General features: G+C 42.1%; 1 protein-coding gene across 1 annotated transcript; it reads right to left on the bottom strand.

The window, feature by feature from the left end:
* Nucleotides 1-414: 414 nt before the first annotated feature.
* Nucleotides 415-17,668, bottom strand: RND3 (Rho family GTPase 3). The gene is made up of 5 exons (XM_065413440.1): nucleotides 17,519-17,668; nucleotides 17,090-17,177; nucleotides 5,739-5,848; nucleotides 3,619-3,753; nucleotides 415-666 (listed from the first exon to the last, which is right to left on the bottom strand). Exons 1-5 carry the CDS (start codon nucleotides 17,666-17,668, stop codon nucleotides 415-417), a joined length of 735 nt encoding a protein of 244 aa, XP_065269512.1.
* Between the last annotated feature and the right edge of the window lie 1,141 nt (nucleotides 17,669-18,809).

The raw sequence follows: 18,809 nt of genomic DNA on the forward strand, positions 1-18,809 counted from the left end.
ACATCTTTAATTAATTTATTTTTAAAAAGGAACATTAACATATTATTTTAATTAAATCAAAGTAGGTATCCAGGAACAGATCTTTAAGAAAACAAACAAGCACTGTCAAGGACATCTTCTTTCTCTGAGGTGCTACTTTTCCTCCTCTTCTCTAGCACATTCAAATATTTTCCTTTTTTGGCATTTCTTCCATGTAACATTTTTGACAGCCATCTCATTCAGATCCATCTCTTCCCACTGCTTAGTCTACATGCTGAATCCCTAAATACAATCTCACACAAAAGGTGAAGAGTATCCTTTAAAGTCTTGACTTAAGCCCACACATTATATACCACTTTGGCTGTGTACTTCATTGAGTCTTCACCTTTCCTGAACACATTGTCTCTTCCTTCTTCCTAAGGAAACCTCGATCCTTCACATCACTGTGCAGCTCTTTGCTTTGTCCTTTCGCAAATCTGTAGCAACTGTAGATAGTTCTGGCCTGCCAGGCATGTGTGAAATTCGCTTTGTTGCCCTCTGTGATTTGTTCCGCTTAACATTTTTGTTTGTTTTGTTTACACATGCCAACGTGGCAACATGAAAAATGTCTCTTACACTGTTCTCTGACTGTAAGGCTGAGCATTCAATGTAAGTGGCTGCTCCAATCTGTTTGGCCATATTTGTACCCTGGGCGGGGGGGGGGGGGGGAGAAAAAGAAACGGCAATCAATAAGGAGGTTTTGTACAAAGCCAAAGTAAACCATCCGGTTATTTTTCAGCACTGTTTGCATACATAATGTTGTGTGAAAACCAAATCTAAGACAGCAAAGTGACACACAGCAACTCATTAGGTTTTTTGCAAAATACGGATAGGGATATGCACTCAAAATGTATTATACACATATCTAAGAATTGTTTCCTGTGAGGAAATACACATAATTTGAAAGCTATATATGATAAGGACAATGGCCTGTCTATACCTGAAAACAAAAACATTACTGATTTTTCCTATTCAGAAAATTTGTACTTTTTGGTTTGGGAGACTCTTGTATTCATTCTGAAAGGTACTGGACTGACTGCCTGAAAAATCAAATCCTTATCTCTGCACAGAAAAGGCATCTGTTGTGCAGCAGCAGCTCTTCCTTACAGCCCTGTCAAATGCTACCCACCCGCATCAGCGGGTGGGGGAACTTAATGGGGCCAGCAGTGAAAGGGGGACCATCCCAGCAGTAAGGGCGGGAGACACTAACCAAGGGCCAATATGTATCTCCTCCCCCTGGGAGTCCCTAGAACCCATTGGTCATCTGGAGAGAGGGATTCTGACTGGCCAGCATTCCCCTGCTCCCAGGATTTAAGCTGGTGCAGGGGCCACTTGGAGCCTCTCTTGGTTCTCTTCCAGTGAGTTAAGTAGGGACATGCTTAGTATCAAACTGAGGTACTGGAGTGGAACTGTTTATTCGTTGCAACTTGCAGACAGTTTCCAGTGCGGTGAAGATAATAAAATGAACGGTTCTCAGAGGTAAAAGTCCTGGGATTTTGGTGGTGGGCTTGGGCTCATGTGATAGGGTGAGACCATGTGTCACTCATGGTCTGAGGTCCCCATCCTGCTGCACCCTCTGTTCCCCTCGCAGTGGGGAGGGTGCTAAGACTCAGAGAGAACTGAGTCCTGGGTGGTAGGCTGAGGAGAGCCTACCCTGCGTTCTGGATTATATGGTAAGGAGTCCTGTAACCCCTCACCGGAACCAATTACATTCTGGCATAGAAGAGTATGGGTCGTGGGAGGGTAGTGCACCTTCCCTGTATATTGCGGCCTGCCACCTAATTCCAGGCATGTGTCTGTTCTCATTTTGCCACTGTGTCCACATCAATGTGCCTCTGTCCCGGAAAGGTCACTTCTAAGCTGGAGAAAGCCACTCAGTCTCTAGCCTCTCCTCTAAAACTGCCAACGAAGAGTCATTTGAGGTGGTGGCAGCTTTTGTGATGTGCACAATGTTCTGCTAGCAAATTGGCCCCCACTCCCAACCCTTTCAGGTAACCTATCAAACAATGATCAGATGGTATCAACATTTGGTCTCGGTCAACGTGGGCTGGATTCAAATCAATGAACTAGAGAGGAAAGCCTGCATATTGCATTACCAAACACGCTGTGCTTAACCAGCATTTTAACAAGCTGACACTATACCATTATAATGCTTTATTTACAGTCTTTTGTAAGTCCTCAGTTACTGAGCAACAGGCATGCACTTTCCTCATGTAAATGGCTATACAATCAGAGGCAGTATGGCTGAACAACGCACCATACTCTAAAATAAATTCTCTTTCAGCTATATATTAAAAGAACTGTCAGTGAAAACACCCTCAGCAAAGAGAGAATTAAAATTTAATTCAGAATAATAAAGATAAACTACATGGATCATACCAGTGTTTCCTAATACCCCATGTACAACTGTGTTGCATACCCCAGTTATACTGTAAGAAATACATGATAGCGCTACTCTACTCTGTCCGGGTTCTTAGATTCACACTGCTGATCTCAGTTCTGATGTTACATCCTCAGGACACACTTTAGAGTCCAAGCATGTTGGAAGGGCAGAACTTTGGCATCAAGAATGCATATGCACCATGCAGATGAGAAAAGAATCTTGGCCAAAATTTGCAACAGAATGTTTCTCTGATCATTTTAAACACAAAATGTTCTAAATAAAGAAAAACTGAGTATTTTTGTTGTGATAATTTAACAGTTTCTGCCAGACTTTTGGTTTACATTTTAAAGTTTGTTAAACATCAAAGCACTTTTTAAATTCATAAAGCAAAGAAAATGTGTTGGAGTAGTGAGATATGAGGAAAATTAAAGTTGCTTTTGTATATCACAGCACCTTGGTGCCCTGTTATACGTTTGCTACACTGACAGTACAGTATTGGGTGAAAAATGAGCCACCATTTCACTATATATGGAACAATTTACTTTTAAGGACTTAAACCAACCACTAAATCTGCCCTAATGTTGGGGTTCACCAAAACTCAGCTTTGCATGTACAACAGACATTAGCAAAGTGAGCATCAGAGCTTCCTTGATCCCTGATTTGGGCACTCAAATTTAAAGACCAGGTTGATGCGCTGATTGCACTGTGTTGCTTGTAGTTAAAGGTCTTTTTCCACATGAGCGGCAATGCACACGAGAGGTGTGTGAATTCAAAGCACAACATGTTGCACATTAAGTGGTCTGGGTAGACCCTGCTGGCCCAGACTGAAAGTTCCCTAGTGCGCGTTAATAGAGTGCTGTGTCAGGCTGCCTATAGACTCAGCAAAAGGACTGCATTAGTTTACATTCAGTTCACTTTTTAAAGATTTTCTCTGCAACCATTAGAGCTAGAAACATATTTATGTGACAGCTTATACTTCTGGGACACAAGTCTGCAGGAACATGTGAATTCTGCAGGCAGAGAATACACAGCCTCTGGTGCTTTCAGACTCACCTGTGGTGATCATTAGGTAACAGCATGTATCTAACTATTTTAATGTAAATAAGCTCAGTGCAGAGGGAGTGCTGTTTCTCTTAAAAGTGAATGCAATGTTACCGAACTGCATATTTCCCACCACCACCAAGTAACAAGTGGAAAGAATGAGACATGACACATACCTGATCATATGATACTGGTGTCTGCCTGTGATTGGAAAGCTCCACTAATGTGCTCACATCTGTGCGCAGATCAGACTTGCAACCCACCAGAAGCATTTTGGTGTTAGGACAAAATTCCTGAATTTCACCTTTCCACTGTAAAATATTATTTTGTTACTATACTAATGCAGTACATTATTTAGATTAATTAAAGCATGCTAGTGAAAAGAGGCAATGGAAACAGGATTAGAGTTTGGTAAGTCACAAAAACCATTTTTTACATAAATACATTACATCGGTACTCGTTTAACTTGTAACCATGCTACAAGTAGACTTCGATGATTTAAGAGCATATGAACTAGCAGCTTCCAATCTAGGGCAGATCTTGCAACCACTACCCACCCACTAGTCCTGCTGACTTCAATTGAAATGTCCATTCATGTGAGTAAGGATTGTCAGAGCCATGCCCTGATCCCGCCTACAATCCATAAACAGTATACAATCTCATTCTCTCACCCTATGATTCACTGGCTTTACCCACATTGCAGTAGAAATAACAAAGGGTGTTGCCATTAGCTAATTCAAACAGTTCCTCAAATGACGAATTACAAACAGGTCTCAGACAAATATAAAACATATTAAAGATAATCATATATATTGACTCATGGCTTTATTTGAGCACTGTAAAAAATCTGTTTAATCTGTGGAGAATCAATTTGTGGTGATCAAATAATATGCTTAATCCTGAATACACAATAGTGTACTGTATATCTTGTGCAAATACTGTATGTGAACATGGACATAAACTCATAATGGTGTTTTTCATAGTGTTCTCTTCAGCCTAAATCTGTCAAATCATAGAATCATTAACATTTAATGGGGAACACTTTAATTTTTACATGTGTATTGAAAAAAAAAAATCTACCACACTTCTGTAAACAAGTGAGAACACAGTACCCACTGTTTATTCAGGATCTAAAATATTGTGTGTTCCGTACACGGAGAGCCAGACAGGAAGACACGTTAACAAAAAAAACCAACCTGTTCCCACACTTTTGTTGACATTGTCAGTGATGGTGATGCTCAGACAAGAAAATGAGTTATTTTACTTTCAAATCCATTCAAATAAAGGAGGAAAAACAAAAATGGCCTAACTCCTAATCTCCATGGAAAAAATTGTATTAGCGGACAAAGTAGTCAGTAAACTCTAAAGTTAACATTGCAGAATTCTTGATTCATGTTGCACCAAGAAAGGGGAGAGGTCTGAGAAGTCACAAAGGGGCAGGTGCCTGGCCCTCAAACGTAGCTGAGCTTTAGTTTTGCTGAGCCCTGGTCTACACTACCCGCCGGAATCGGCGGGTAGAAATCGACCTCTCGGGGATCGATTTATCGCGTCCCGTCAGGACGCGACAATCGATCCCCGAATCGACGCTCTTACTCCACCAGCGAAGGTGGTAGTAAGAGCCGTCGACGGGAAGCCGCGGAGGTAGATTTTGCTGCCGTCCTCACAGCGGGGTAAGTCGGCTGCGATACGCCGAATTCAGCTACGCTATTCGCGTAGCTGAATTTGCGTATCTTAAATCGACCCCCCCCGTAGTGTAGATGTAGCCTGAGAAATCATGCACTAATCCTGCAGACCATGGAGCATCTGAAAGGAAGGCCTGCACTTCCACACTGCTTTGAGTCCCCTTCCCCAGGAGTCATGTTGTCACTGGCTCTTCCACTCTGACTGCATATCACCACCCCTATAATGTGGAGTAAAAGCTATGGCGGAAGTCTTAATGCTGGGCAGACTAGTATTAACTGTGCCAATGCAAATTGCTATAGAGTCTTTAATCCCCTTTGCTAGAGGAGCATGCCTTGAAAGGCAGCTTCTTCATGGCTCCACTCCTTCTTTTGACATGACATGCCCCTAAAATACTTGCAAAGGGCTTTTGGGAGTGAATATTCTACTTAATTCCACTTCCCTAATGCCTCTTCTTCTGAGTATTTTTCAGTCTTCTCAAACGATGGACGAAAATTCTAGCTCTGCAAAGTGCTAGATTATACACTTGAAAATAGTGACACATTTCAGAGTTTTAAAAACAGATTCTATTTATAAATAGTTTTGAAATAAAAAAATATATTCCCCATACACTTGCCTTTTTTAGCACACTGTCAAGGGTTTCTGGCCGACTGATGTCAAAACAAATCAAGACAGCATCGGAATCTGGATAGGAAAGCGGGCGGACATTGTCATAATAAGGAGACCCTGTCCAGAAAAAAGAAATTATTTTATTGCTTAATATTCCTTTTTCTTCTGCAGTCATGCAAACTTATTCAGAAGGTTTACAGTAAAGCTCTTGAATGGCAGGTCACTATCCTTCCTTCCAAAACATACTACATTTCCAAGGTTATTTTTGGTGCTCACTTCTCCATACTCCAATTCCTTCTTGGGCCTAGTCCTAAATAAGGGCGATTTCTTCCTCAGGTAGTTAATCAGGTTAGTAGCCCAGTGATTAAACTTCTTTTGCAAGCTTGAAAGCAGCTGTGACACTCCCTGACAGCCCAAAGAGTGAAATCAGGTCTGGGATAGAGTACGGAGCTAGTGACAGGCATGTCTCAGAAAAGTTTGGGTTTGGGTATGACCCCACCAAAGGCTTGTGTGACCTAATGGGCCTTTTGTGTCTCTTTCTTTTATGACTCTACAGAAAATCAGAAAGTGTGGGAGCCATTACCCATTGCTGGACTGGGTGACCTAACATGTCTTTTCCATCTCTTACGCCAATGATTCTAAAAGTTTGGATGTCTCTCAGCTGTTTATCAGAACTGACTGAATCCCCGGAGTTGGCAAAAATCAGCAGGTATTCTCAAGAAAGAAGGCTCTTTCACACATACTTTGTACTCTACTTCTGGACCCCTCCAGAAGCTGGACTAAACTTTCAGTCTTCAAAAGCAGTATATTCAATGAGCCTTGGGCGAATGTTGGGAGATCTTAATGTTTTTCAGAAGCCTAGTTGGAAGGAATCCCCCCATGTTAGCACATAGGCCTCTCAACAACAGCAGGACGGACCACCATTGCATATTTTAAAGGTGTCTTCAATGGTCAAGACTAGAATAAAATGGTGTTTGCTCAATGAAAGAAAGCCTTAGGATACTGTACAGAAGTTACTCCAGTAAACGTATGTGATATAAACATAGGCCCAACCCTGCAAAGACTTATACGTGGGGTAAGCTTTACACACTGTGAGTAGCACCATTAGTTTCACTGAAATTACTCAGTGTGTAAAGTTAAGCATGAGCATAAATCTCTGTAGGAATGTGGCCATAATAGGTATTGACTAAAGGACTCTGAGATAGGTGACTACAGGCCAAATTCTATGCTAGTATAAATAGGTGCATATCCATTGACTTCAATGGAATTTCATCTATCTTCATTAGCAGAGAATTTGGCCCTAGACCTGTTAAAACTTCACTCATTAGGGCTCTGATTCAGCAGGGTTCTTATGCACATGAGTAGTCCCATGGACTGAATTGTGGGCTTGATTTAAGAAAGGTATATCTATAGCTTAAGAAAAGCTATGACATAAAACAAATAATTAAGTTTCCGTATTTCTCCATTCCATGGACCTAAAAAGATGGCATATGACATTTTTTTGAGACAATAGCATAATATTTTTTTTAAAAATGTGTTGTATGATTCATCAGCTAATTAGATCCCTTATTTTCTTCAAATTATCCACAGCTAATTGACTGTAAGTTATCTCAAAGGCTCAAAAACTATCATGATTAACCAGAATAGAAAAATTCCGTAAGTTTCTCCCTGAAAGAAAAACAGTTCATGCTATTACACAAGGTAGTAAGAGAAACAGTGAGAACACATCACAGTGCACTCCAGCTGGACAGCTTATGCCAGAAGAGAACTGCAAGAATTCTAGGAATTTTGTTTTTGAAATTAGGAGCAACATATGGGCAACGAAGCATTACCCAACTAGGTAGAAGAAGATAGTTTGACGAAACTGGGCTTCCCCTCCAAAAATTCCCCCAGAAGAATTGTAAACAATGTCAATCCCACAATGAATGAATGAATGAATATTCATAGCTTCAGAATGCAGCTCTTCAAAAACTTTTAGCACTCTTTGACAAACAAATTAAACAAAATACTAGAGGAAAGATATCAGATATAGTAGACCTGACAAAGTAAATATTCAAAATACTGGGCCAAGTCCTGCTCTCAGTTATACCAGTATAAATCTGAAAAAATTACATTGGCTTCAGCTGAATTTCTGTATTTACTCTGGTGTAAAGGAGAGCTAAATTTGGCCTCTTTGTGGAATGCACAAGGCCCATATTTTGCCTCTAGATTTCTGTGTCCTACAAAATAGTTTCAACAGTTGCTTATTTAACCCCCTTTGTGTAATATTTTGATATCTGTGGGCTCTCAATCACAGCGACACTATGTTTTATATCTATTATTGCATCAGAAGACCTGACATTGTATGTACTGGACTAGTATTTCACCTTAGCTGGCCTTTCAAAAAGGAAAAATCCAGAGTAAATCATATGGATAAGTATACCAAAGAAGGAAACAATCATATGCCCTCCCCCCACCCACCCCAAAAAAAGCAGAGCAAATGCTTTTAGCTTTCTACATAAGACATATTAGGACTAATTCATCCATGGTGAAACTCAATTGAAATTAAAGGGAAGAGTTCGCTCCAATATACGTATTATGCTTCTGCTGTGCCAATTGTATCAATAAAATACATTCTTTTCTTACAAATCCTGTTCTATGTTGTAAAGGGGTATTGTGATGGGGACATCTTCCCCACCAATACCTGTCCCTACTGTTAAATCTGCCAGCACTCCAGAGCCTCCAGGGAATGATCTGCCAGATAGGTTGCATGGCCGGGCTCCCAGTCCTCGGCAGATATTCTGTGGTACGTCACGGATATGCTAACAGGAGACCTATACTGTTTTGTAGAACAGCAGAAAAGCGTCCTGTATCACAAACTCCATCCCCAGCCATCCTGCACTGTGCTCACTAGCTAGTTGTGTGAACCACTTCATGGCTCCCAGCTTTCCTCCCCCTCAGCATGGCTCAGACAAGTAAGAGCAGGATTAGCCCTTTGTCTTGAAGATCATTAATATTTGGAAAGATAAAAGTTGCCAGCTAAAGAGAAATCTTAAAGAGCCTCACCCAGAAACTAATTTCTTAGACACATACCTAACTGCTCAGTCACTACTCCTCAATGATACAATATATACCATATATGTGCATAAATATGCATTTATGCATACGAAGGCATGCACTTACTAAATTCAGCTTAGTGATTCCACTCACCATACCAACTCCAGATGTTTTGTTTTTTGATGTTGTTTCCTTTTGAGTCTCTCATGTTAAAATGCTGAACACTAAGATAGTTAAGTGTGATCTGTCAGTTTGGTTGTAAACTAGATATACTTGACACATTCTTTTCTCTGAGGAAGTGTGTGGTAGAACGAATAGGAATCTTTTAAAATATTGACGGTGTGGAATGTTTCCACAGAAGAAATATATTTACTGGTTTCATTCAGCAGCAATAACCAAATCTTTGTGATTTCACAAGTAAAGAACAACTAAGAACCTAACTGCATGACTCAATTAAATGTAACATTTCATCATTTATTCCAAATAAAATTCTCAGAACCTAAGGAATCTTAGGAATGTGAATCAAGTCTACACAGACCTTCTGAATACAGTTCAATAACACTCTGTTCAATCTTTTTCTCAAGTTAGTACCAATCTGAAACGATGCCAAGAGCAGAGAATAGGAGGAGAATTCACAAACAGAGCTGCCATACTCCCATCAAAACTCTACATTTATTTATTTTAAGTTTGTTAGAGCAGATTGGTGGCAACCACAAGCATTTTTGTCAGGGCTAATTTCAACAATTTTACATTTTATCCAAAAACTGGCTGACAGAGTACATGTTCATCTTATTCTGTGGCAGAGATTGGTTCCAACAGCATTTTTTATTTCTTAGTTCTATTTGGCAAATTACATAAATAGCTTAAGCCTGAATTGGCTAAATATTTTAATAGCTGCCTATTTAAGATCTTACGTTTCATACAGAAATGAGCAAAACTCATATTCATTAGCATTTTAAAAATACATTTAGGCCCTGATCCAGAAAAGCACCAAAGCACATGATTAAAATTAAGCAAGTGAGTGCTTTCAATAACTTTAATAAAATTAGGCATGTGCTTAAATGCTTTGCTGGAGCAGGATATTAGTGATAGTGTAAGATGCCAGATCACTGTTACTGGCTACTGAAATCCTCTGTTTATCCACAGAACACACAAAGCTTTTCCACACATTGCCTAAACAATGTGGCTTAACCCTAACTACCTGGGAGGGACCAACTCTAGGTAGTTCATTGTTCTTGCTCAATGTAACTCTTGGCTGCTCTACTGAGACTGCCCATAGGATGCCATTTCATGTTGTATGGAATACATGACACTGGTGCAGTAGCATTATTTCATTTCTTACAGACCACCAAACAGCCATCAGATGTTAGCAATTTGTGGCCCTTTTTTTTTTTTGATCGGTCAAATAACCAGTGACCCATAGGTGAAGGATTGCATTATCCCATATCAACTCCCTGAACTGTCTAGTTACTAGCTTTATGTGTTAAAAATTACAAAAACTGTGGTGGTAACTATAAGAAGTACACACTTCATTGAATCTCTCTTGCTGGCATCCTTCTTTTAATACTTCAGTGAACGATTTTGGGGAAATGAAGGCCATTTTATTTATTATGTAGCAGAATTCAATGATTTATCTCCAAATGCAAGAAGTACTACAAGCATTCACAATAATTTAGTGTATTTATGGATTTAGCAATCTTTCACTCTAAGCAAAAAATATTCTTTAATTACTGGTCTTTTCCCTGACCCCTTATAAATCTTTTCCATTTCCCATTTATCGACAATACTTTTTAAAAAAAATAAACAAATTATGTGGAAATTATGTGTTTTTCAACTATTACCAAAGAGTATAAGCCCCAACTTGACCAATTAGTAGGTGATCGGAAAGACAAAGATTTCAAACCCTGAAATACCTCTATGGTGCTTTCTGCTTTTGTTGGTTCTCTATTCAGGGCCGGCTCTAGGATTTTTGCTGCCCAAAGCAAAAACAATTTTGGCTGCCCCCCGCCCCCCGTTTTTTAATTACCCCCACCCCCGCCTCAACTCTGCCCCTTCCCCCCAGGCTCTCAAGCCAGGGAGGGAGAGCAGTGGCGCGCGAAACGGCTGTTTCGCGCGCCGCGGTCGCTCGGGATCTCCCCCTCCCTCCCAGGTTTGAGAGCCTGGGAGGCAGGGAGGGAGGGAGGGGGAGACTCCGAGTGGCCGCGGCGCGAGCGCCGCTTCTCCCCCTCCCTCCCAGGCTCTCAAGCCTGGGAGGGAGGGCGAGTAGCGGCGCGCGAGCGGCAGCGGAGGTGAGCTAGGGCGGCGGGGGCACATTTTTAGGGGTGGCATTTTGGCGCCGGCCATGCCGCCCCTAAAAATGTGCCGCCCCAAGCACCAGCTTGTTTAGCTGGTGCCTAGAGCCGGCCCTGTCTCTATTAAATGCAATTCTTATATGTTACAACTCTAATTTATATATTTTGCAAAACGGTTCAGTGGAAAGATCTTCTTCGTAATTAATGCTACATTTCTACACAGACACCAAGCACACTGTGCACATGCAAATCACAGTAAAGCTAATTTGTTTGAAGCTCTAAGGCCCTTCTGGATTTAATTATATGCTAATCCAGCACTGCAGTACTATTTCTGGTCCTGTAGAGAATTATTTTATTAGAGTGTTCAACACAAAGTCCACATTTCAACCTTCATATGTATGCTACAAAAATGACCTACAGTCTATAGTTAGACATGGAGAGAAAGACAGACATATATTTAAAGCCCCAAATGGTCTTACTGCTTTGCAGCTTTTTGCTGTACAAATAAGAAATTTGAATTAAAAAAAGTAATTTTAATGTAAGGAGGCAAAAACTTGCTAACAGGATATATTTAAAGTTTGATGTATGAACGATGGACTGAAAGAAGTCTGTGACGTGTAGCTACTCATCATACTTTCCATGACATAACATTGTGAAGGTTCTTCAGCTGCCAAATGGAATATTCCTCTGAAATATTCTGCTTAGCAAAATGAACATATTACACCCTAACTGGCTAGAGACTATCATACAATATCACTACAGAGTGAAATAATTTCTAATGAAATGATATTGCAACCAGATAGCACTAATTTGAAAAAAAGGCTTGGTAGTTCTATACTAGTTAAATCTCATTTTAACAGGCATTTTTCTTTACATTAGGAGTAATTTTAATCCTTATAAAGACTTACAGGTTTAGACAGCACCAGAAAATATTTTAGATAATCTTTCTTCCTACCTCATCCACGTTTTTAAACATATAATGTCCTAACCCCATATTTTTTTAGACTTTGATGATCTTGGAAATTCATTAAAAACTTTCCAAATAAATTTATGCTTGGCTTTAAAATATTTCCAAACATCCAGTATGTGGTGCCCACTGTTTTGTAGTTGTGGTCCTAGACCATACATTATATTTACCATTATATATTGGGCAGTTTTATATGTAACCAAAACCAGTGCTAACACTGGGGTCTGATACCACCCTGAGGCAGGATTATGAGATTCTACTTTATCCACGCCTGGAGGTTTGCCATTCACCTCAATGGGAGCAGAATTAGGCCTCGAAATGGCAATATCTGGCTCTTGAAGAACTCAATGGCAAGACTTCCATCAACTTCAATTAATTGGAGGTACAGGGTATTAATCAGTTAGCCTGGAATCTTGATGCAAGCTGTCTGTAGTTTAAAGAAAACACACAAGACAGTTTAACACAATTAAAAATTAATACTGGAGACTGATAAAGTCGTCTTGAAATGTCTCAGGTATATTGCTGTCAAAGTCAACTAAATGGCATCATTTTTATGTAAAATATATAAATGTATTCCAAGTGGCATCATTAAACATGAGTCATTGTCTCAGTGTGTTGTAATGTGATTTTCTAATACATTGAATGCTAGATGTTTTCTTAATATATAAACCTGAAATCAATAATAATTTGAAAAAAATATACCAGTGGCATAAAATAATAATTTTATTAGCTTGAATTTTGCTGTGGTCCCAGTCGTGCCACCACTGAATTTAATGGGAGTTTAGGCCTATATTCTAATTCAACAGATAAATACAGGACAAAGATTTGTAAAATAATACCAAATCAAGAAGAACTTGAGATAAGACAAAAATGTTAATTTATCTTTTGAAGTCTTCTTGTCTGGTAGTGTGATTTTCAAATTGAGTGGCCCAGGTTTGTGGTAGTATTTATTCTAACAATCAATGGGAGCTGGCTGTTTTCAGAATGTGACATTTTTTACCTGTAACCCCCAAATCACTAAATCAATCATTCAGCAATGCTTTATACAAAACAAAGTATTAGTTTGATCTTTCAGCTTTACCACTCTGACAATTTTAGTTTTAAATTGCAAGCATATTAACCCTGTGATCCTGCACTTTTGACTCAAGCAAATATTAGCTCCCTGATCAGGACCCAAATAGTGTATTACATAGGACTTTTAAAGCATTTTCAGGTATATATTCCTGTAAGACTACTTCTTCCCTTTTTAAAATACTGCAAAATGTATATTTCATTACATGAATACGTCTGATCTATTTGTTCACACTGATTTCAAACCTTTGTATGTCAAAGGAGTTGACCTGTGAAGAATGGGTTACTTTTTAATTAATAAAAATAAAGATGTATGTTTCGATATAAATCTGCTCACTGGTGATTTTCTATGACTTCACAAAGCTACAGTGTAGAGTTTATTTGTGCAATGAGTGGTTATCTTATGCTGTGGAGCAGCAATGAAAATGAAAACTCAAACCTGGTACTATATGTTTTATTACATTCTAAAAGTTTGTAACCCTTACTTGTTTGTATTGTTAGCCATCTTGCTTTTTGAAAATACTATGGAGCATGGGCTATGAAACTACTTGCTTTTCCAGGCAATAGTGCAGCAAAAAGTCAGAGACCACACCTAGCCAATCAGAATAAAGACAATTATCTTAAATCCAAAAATTACCAATATTTAAAAAAAAAAAAACCCTTTACATGAATTTAATTTCCAGTGTCAGGATCATCCTGCCATGTTGGAGGAGGAGCTGCCTTCATCAGGCCCAGCATCAAGACAGGCCATCCATATAAACTATGCACCTGTCTAGGGATCAGGCCAAGAAAAAATATTTGAGAAAGGAATTGTATGCCCTATTCAGTTTCCTCAACCCAGATTTACTAACCTAATGCTGTGGTTCCCAATCACAGATACTCAAACCTCTGCTGACACTTCAGTCTTTTGTGGTTGTCATTCCCAGCTTCCCCTCCTCTGCCTTAATGTGTCAACTCTAACTACCTCCTTTCACTTCTTGGTGCTCTAATTTGCAATGGCTCTTGGGCTGTTCTCAGTTCCAGTCTCTCCCATGGCACTTAGATGCCATGGCAAATTAGGGTGGGCACAGTTGAATAGGAGGTTTGGCAGAGGTCTGTACAGCTGAGATCTTCATCTGATAAACTGATACAGCAGACCCTAAAATGTTGGGAAGTTACTGATCTAAAGTCAGATCTAACTACTTGGCTGGTAGTTAGAGAATGCAAGGTCCCTCAGATAGACATCAGCATACAGAGAAGCTGAACCCCTGGGAAACTATTAGCATGCCAGTTAACCTTTGAAATAGAATCCATCACCAGGCATCTGAGTCAGTATTTCTGAAACAGGAGTGGGAAACACAGTTGGAAGGGGGAAACAAAAACCTAAATACTGCTTTTCTGGTGTCCATATTTAAAACTGAGAGGAGAAATTATATTCTCTCTGTCACCACTTGATGACTGGCTAAGGCTCATCCCCAACATCCTGCTTGTTAACATTGGGTCTAACACCTCCCAGAGCCAGGGAAATAGACAAGCGCTCTGTTTTGTCAAAAGTTGGAACACAAAAGAACCTACTAAAAAAAAAATCCTATAGGAGCATCAGATGACTTCATCTAACATTACCACATGTGCACACACATCTTATCTTTTATTCCCCTAGTGTCCTGTAAAGGGTTACCAAGCTGGGATGATGGTCCGGGAGCACAGATTCTTAAGATAGCCATTCCTGTCATGTAAAACAATATCCTGTGTTTTTACTTGTCATGCTCATTCTCCTTCCATTACAACATAGACTTTTCTTTTCATTAATGGAGATTTTTATCCCCTCTCCCTTTTCTCACATCATGTAAATGGCTGGGAGAATCCCTCTGTAGATAAAGAGAATTAGAGCCAGATGCAGCTGTCTTCCACATACAGCTGCCATTCACATCTGGAGGCAAACACTCCATTGATGTGAACAGCAATAATGTGCTCCTTAGGGTCGGTCACCAAGGCAGTAGGGGATGTTTAGTTCCAGTCTTACAGTGGATTCCATCAAGAATCCCACAAAGGCTGCTGCTTTGCAGTTGAATGCTGGATTGTAAGAAAATGATTTATCTTTCCCCGAACTCCCTTCCTGATGTTAGCCTCATGTACAACACAAACAGCCACTTGCTTTGGCACTTGATGCTCTCATGCAAAGTCTCCCGAGTCCTAAAATTATTGCAAGCCAGAAAAGGACTTGACTATGTTGTTTTTCATCTGGTTCTGTTAAAGCCACACAAGGCAGTACTCTTGACAGAGGACTTGCTCCCCAGGCTACACAATGAGAAGATAAATTGAATTCAGTTTCCTTGGATTCTGCTGCCCTGTGGGTGCTGCTCTGTTTCCTGCTCAGACTCATGTTCCCCTCCACTCACTAGATGGTCTGTCCCTTTACCACATTCCATTGTCTCTGTACCACTGGGTGTTGGATACCAACTCCTACATTCACTTGTCTTTCCTGCCTTTGGTTGCTCTCTACCACGCCCTTATCTTCCTCTCACTGAGTGATCTCTTTCTGCATTTCTACCCATTCCCTTTGTTACCCTGCTCTGGAGTTCAGTGCCCTCCCATTCCACCTGCCACTCTCAAAAGATTCTCCTGCCACTCCCCCTACAAAAAACTACCTCCTGCCTCCCCTTCTCAGCCATCTGCCCCTCTTGTCAGAGCTCTGTCTCTCCAGTGCCTGATTTCCACCTTTCCTTCCCTTTCCAGCCCTGTGGTTCTGATTTCTCCCAGAAGGTCAGTTCCTGACATGCTCTCTGATTCCCCATGCTCTCTGTTTCCCGAGGAGGCTTGTTATCCCAATGCTCTCTGGCCTATCAGGAAGCCTTTCCTATATCATGTGTTCTGTTGTCTCTAGGAGGTTTGTCCTTTCCACACTTCCTGTCCCCCAAAAGCTCTGTTTATCTCCCTTCCACCACCACCCCAAACCCCGTTGAGTCCACTCTTGGATCCCAGTGTTCTCATCTTGTGACTGTGGTGAGGGTCAGGTCAGGGATCCACAGACTCACTGCCCTGCTCACAACACACCCTGCAGTAGAAGAGGAGGAAAAGCAGTGCAGCTGAGCTGTGGGCAGGGCTTCCTCTCTCTGCAGGCTGCAGAACTGGGTTGTGGTGGAGGGGGAAGAATGGACTAGATGCTAAGCCATTTGTTCCTGGTAAAGTAGTGGGGAAATTGAACAAAAATTTGACATACACTGTTGTCCCCCATCTCCCAAGCTAAAAGTTGGGGAAGGGTTTGGGATGGGTCTCTTTGTACTCCGCTATAATTACACATATGGCTGTACATCCTTCCCTTCAGGCATCAGAAGTACCACAGAGTTCCTGCTCTCAGGTGACTTCTTCACCCGATAGCCCCCTGATGGCTTTAGAACCCAATCCTGCACACAGTTACACACTGGGAAATTTTACTTACCCAAGTAGTCCCATTGAAGTCAGACACCCCTTGCCCGAGTTACAGCTATTTCTGTGCAGCAGCGTGTGCAGGATTGGGCCCATAGGCAAAAAAATAAAAAACACTTCAGCAAAACACCCCAAACCCATTCAGATATCGGCGTGACTATTAATCTCACTGTTTTTGTATAATCAGGTTTTACCCAAGGAGAACCCCTGCTGGCTTTCACAGCAGTGATGACAAATATTAAAATGAAAGTCTCATGATATGCAATAATAACCTTCTCCCATCTGCTGGGCTAATTACTACAAGAACTTTTTTGGGGGGGGGGGGGAGGCTAAACACAACTGAGGCAAATTAAAACAATGCCTTCTCCTGGTATAGGTGACTATTAAACTAGAAAGCAGTTGAAATTCCTGCTTGAAAGAATGAATTATTCCGTAAAAGCTCAATGGGTAATTGTGTCACACAGGAGCAAATATTTAGATTTAGCAATCACTTATTAATATTCATGATTAAGAGACTGATCTGAGTCACAAGTATGACATGAATGCAAAAATAATCACGAGGCATCTGCTATGCTGCAGGTCTCTTACCCGAGGTGTCCCACAGACTCAGCTCTATTCTTTGTGTGTCAATTTCAAAACTGGCCGTGTAATTTTCAAATACTGTAGGGACATAATTCTGAATAAGAGAGAGAGAAACAAGGACAACGTTATTGTCTTTAAAATCCACAAACATACCAGTAAGCCTGTCTGACATCGTTCATCGCATTTGAGAACAAGTTGTAGAAACAAACAGCTGGGTTCAGAAATGTACTTTCCCCCACATTTAATCGTTTTCCTTTTCCACTGCAGAGTAAGTTATTGAAACCACAGTGGCTGGTTTACAAGCAAAGATACGTCTGCACAATTGTAAAAGACTTTGACCGGGAGAGAAACACCCGTGAAGGTTAAAAATAGAGGCTGTACAGGGTTTGCTCCATCTCGGGACTAGGAGACAAAGCGTGCGTGGGTTAGACATACCTCTGGGAAGCAGTCCTTAGCAAAGACATGGAGAAGAGCTGTTTTCCCACATTGGCTATCACCAACCACCACAATTTTACACTTCACGTTCTGGTTAGGATCCATGATAGATTTGCTGGATAATTTCTGGCTCGCTCTTCTCTCCTTCATTGATGTTGCCTTATTTTCTCTTGCAGCAAAAAATAGTGAGTTTGCCCAAAAGAAATAAAGCCACCGAAACACCCAGCTAAGTAGGAGCCTGGCGCTCCGTGCTCCCCTCGCAAGATGATCCCTGCTGCGCAGCCCGTCTCCCAAGTCCAATTCCGAGCCGACTGCTTTGTCTCACTCCTCCTTAGCCGACTTTATATGGCCCGTCTTCCAATCCTGTCCCCTCTCAATGAGAGAGAAACTGATCCGCCTCTTCCCCTTTTATGGAGCCCAGCGAGATTGTAAATGCTGGCTGCCTCCATCGCCGGTAAACAACACGCCCTCTAGGGGAGCAGCGCCGCGGTACACCGCAGGGCCACGCCGCTGTGCCGGGGCCGGGAGAACTGGAAGCCCCGAGAAGGCTTTGCCGGGACAAGTGTGTGCATGCAGGGCAGAGCTCTCCGGGAAGCCCGGATCTCGGGAGAAGCCCTGGCTAATACACCGTGTATGGGACTTAGGGGTTCACACAGGGCGGCGGGACCCGCTGCCCGGACTCACAGGGAAATGCCCCCAGCTGGGTGAGAGGAAGGGATCCCTTTCCCTCGCTGCCCCCCACTTTTTATCCCTCCTCCTTAACCCCCAGCGGGCTGGCCTCCCTCCTGCACTTCGTGCCGTGGTTCCCATTGTCTCTTTATCTCTCTTCTGCTGTATTGCCACTCCAGCAGCGTCCCACTGTCCCTCAAGCGAAGCCCCAGCGCCCTGCCCCCCGCGATCCTTTCTGCAGTGCCCCCGGCGCCCTGCCCCCCCCGCGATCCTTCCTGCAGTGGCCCCGGCGCCCTGCCCCCCGCGATCCTTCCTGCAGCGCCCCCAGCGCCCTGCCCCCCGCGATCCTTCCTGTAGTGCCCCCAGCGCCGCGCCCCCTGCGATCCTTCCTGCAGCGCCCCCAGCACTCTGCCCCCCGCGATCCTTCCTGCAGCGCCCCCAGCACTCTGCCCCCCCGTGATCCTTCCTGCAGCCCCCCCAGCACTGTGCCCCCTGCAATCCTTCCTGCAGCGCCCCCAGCGCCCTGCCCCCCCCGCAATCCTTCCTGCAGCGCCCCCAGCACTGTGCCCCCCGCGATCCTTCCTGCAGTGCCCCCGGCGCCCTGCCCCCCCCCCCGCGATCC

This window comes from Emys orbicularis, chromosome 11 (assembly GCF_028017835.1).
Source record: "Emys orbicularis isolate rEmyOrb1 chromosome 11, rEmyOrb1.hap1, whole genome shotgun sequence".
In the NCBI taxonomy this organism is placed as follows: Eukaryota; Metazoa; Chordata; order Testudines; family Emydidae; genus Emys; species Emys orbicularis.

What these genes read in the sequence shown, in the direction of transcription:
- RND3 (XM_065413440.1), bottom strand. Translation starts at nt 17,668, where the DNA reads ATGAAGGAGAGAAGAGCGAGCCAGAAATTATCCAGCAAATCTATCATG. An exon ending in TTGACAGTGTGCTAAAAAAG is followed by an intron (nt 3,754 to 5,738) that starts GCAAGTGTATGG and finishes AATATTTTACAG; the next exon opens with TGGAAAGGTGAAATTCAGGA. An exon ending in CACCAGTATCATATGATCAG is followed by an intron (nt 667 to 3,618) that starts GTATGTGTCATG and finishes CCCCCCGCCCAG; the next exon opens with GGTACAAATATGGCCAAACA.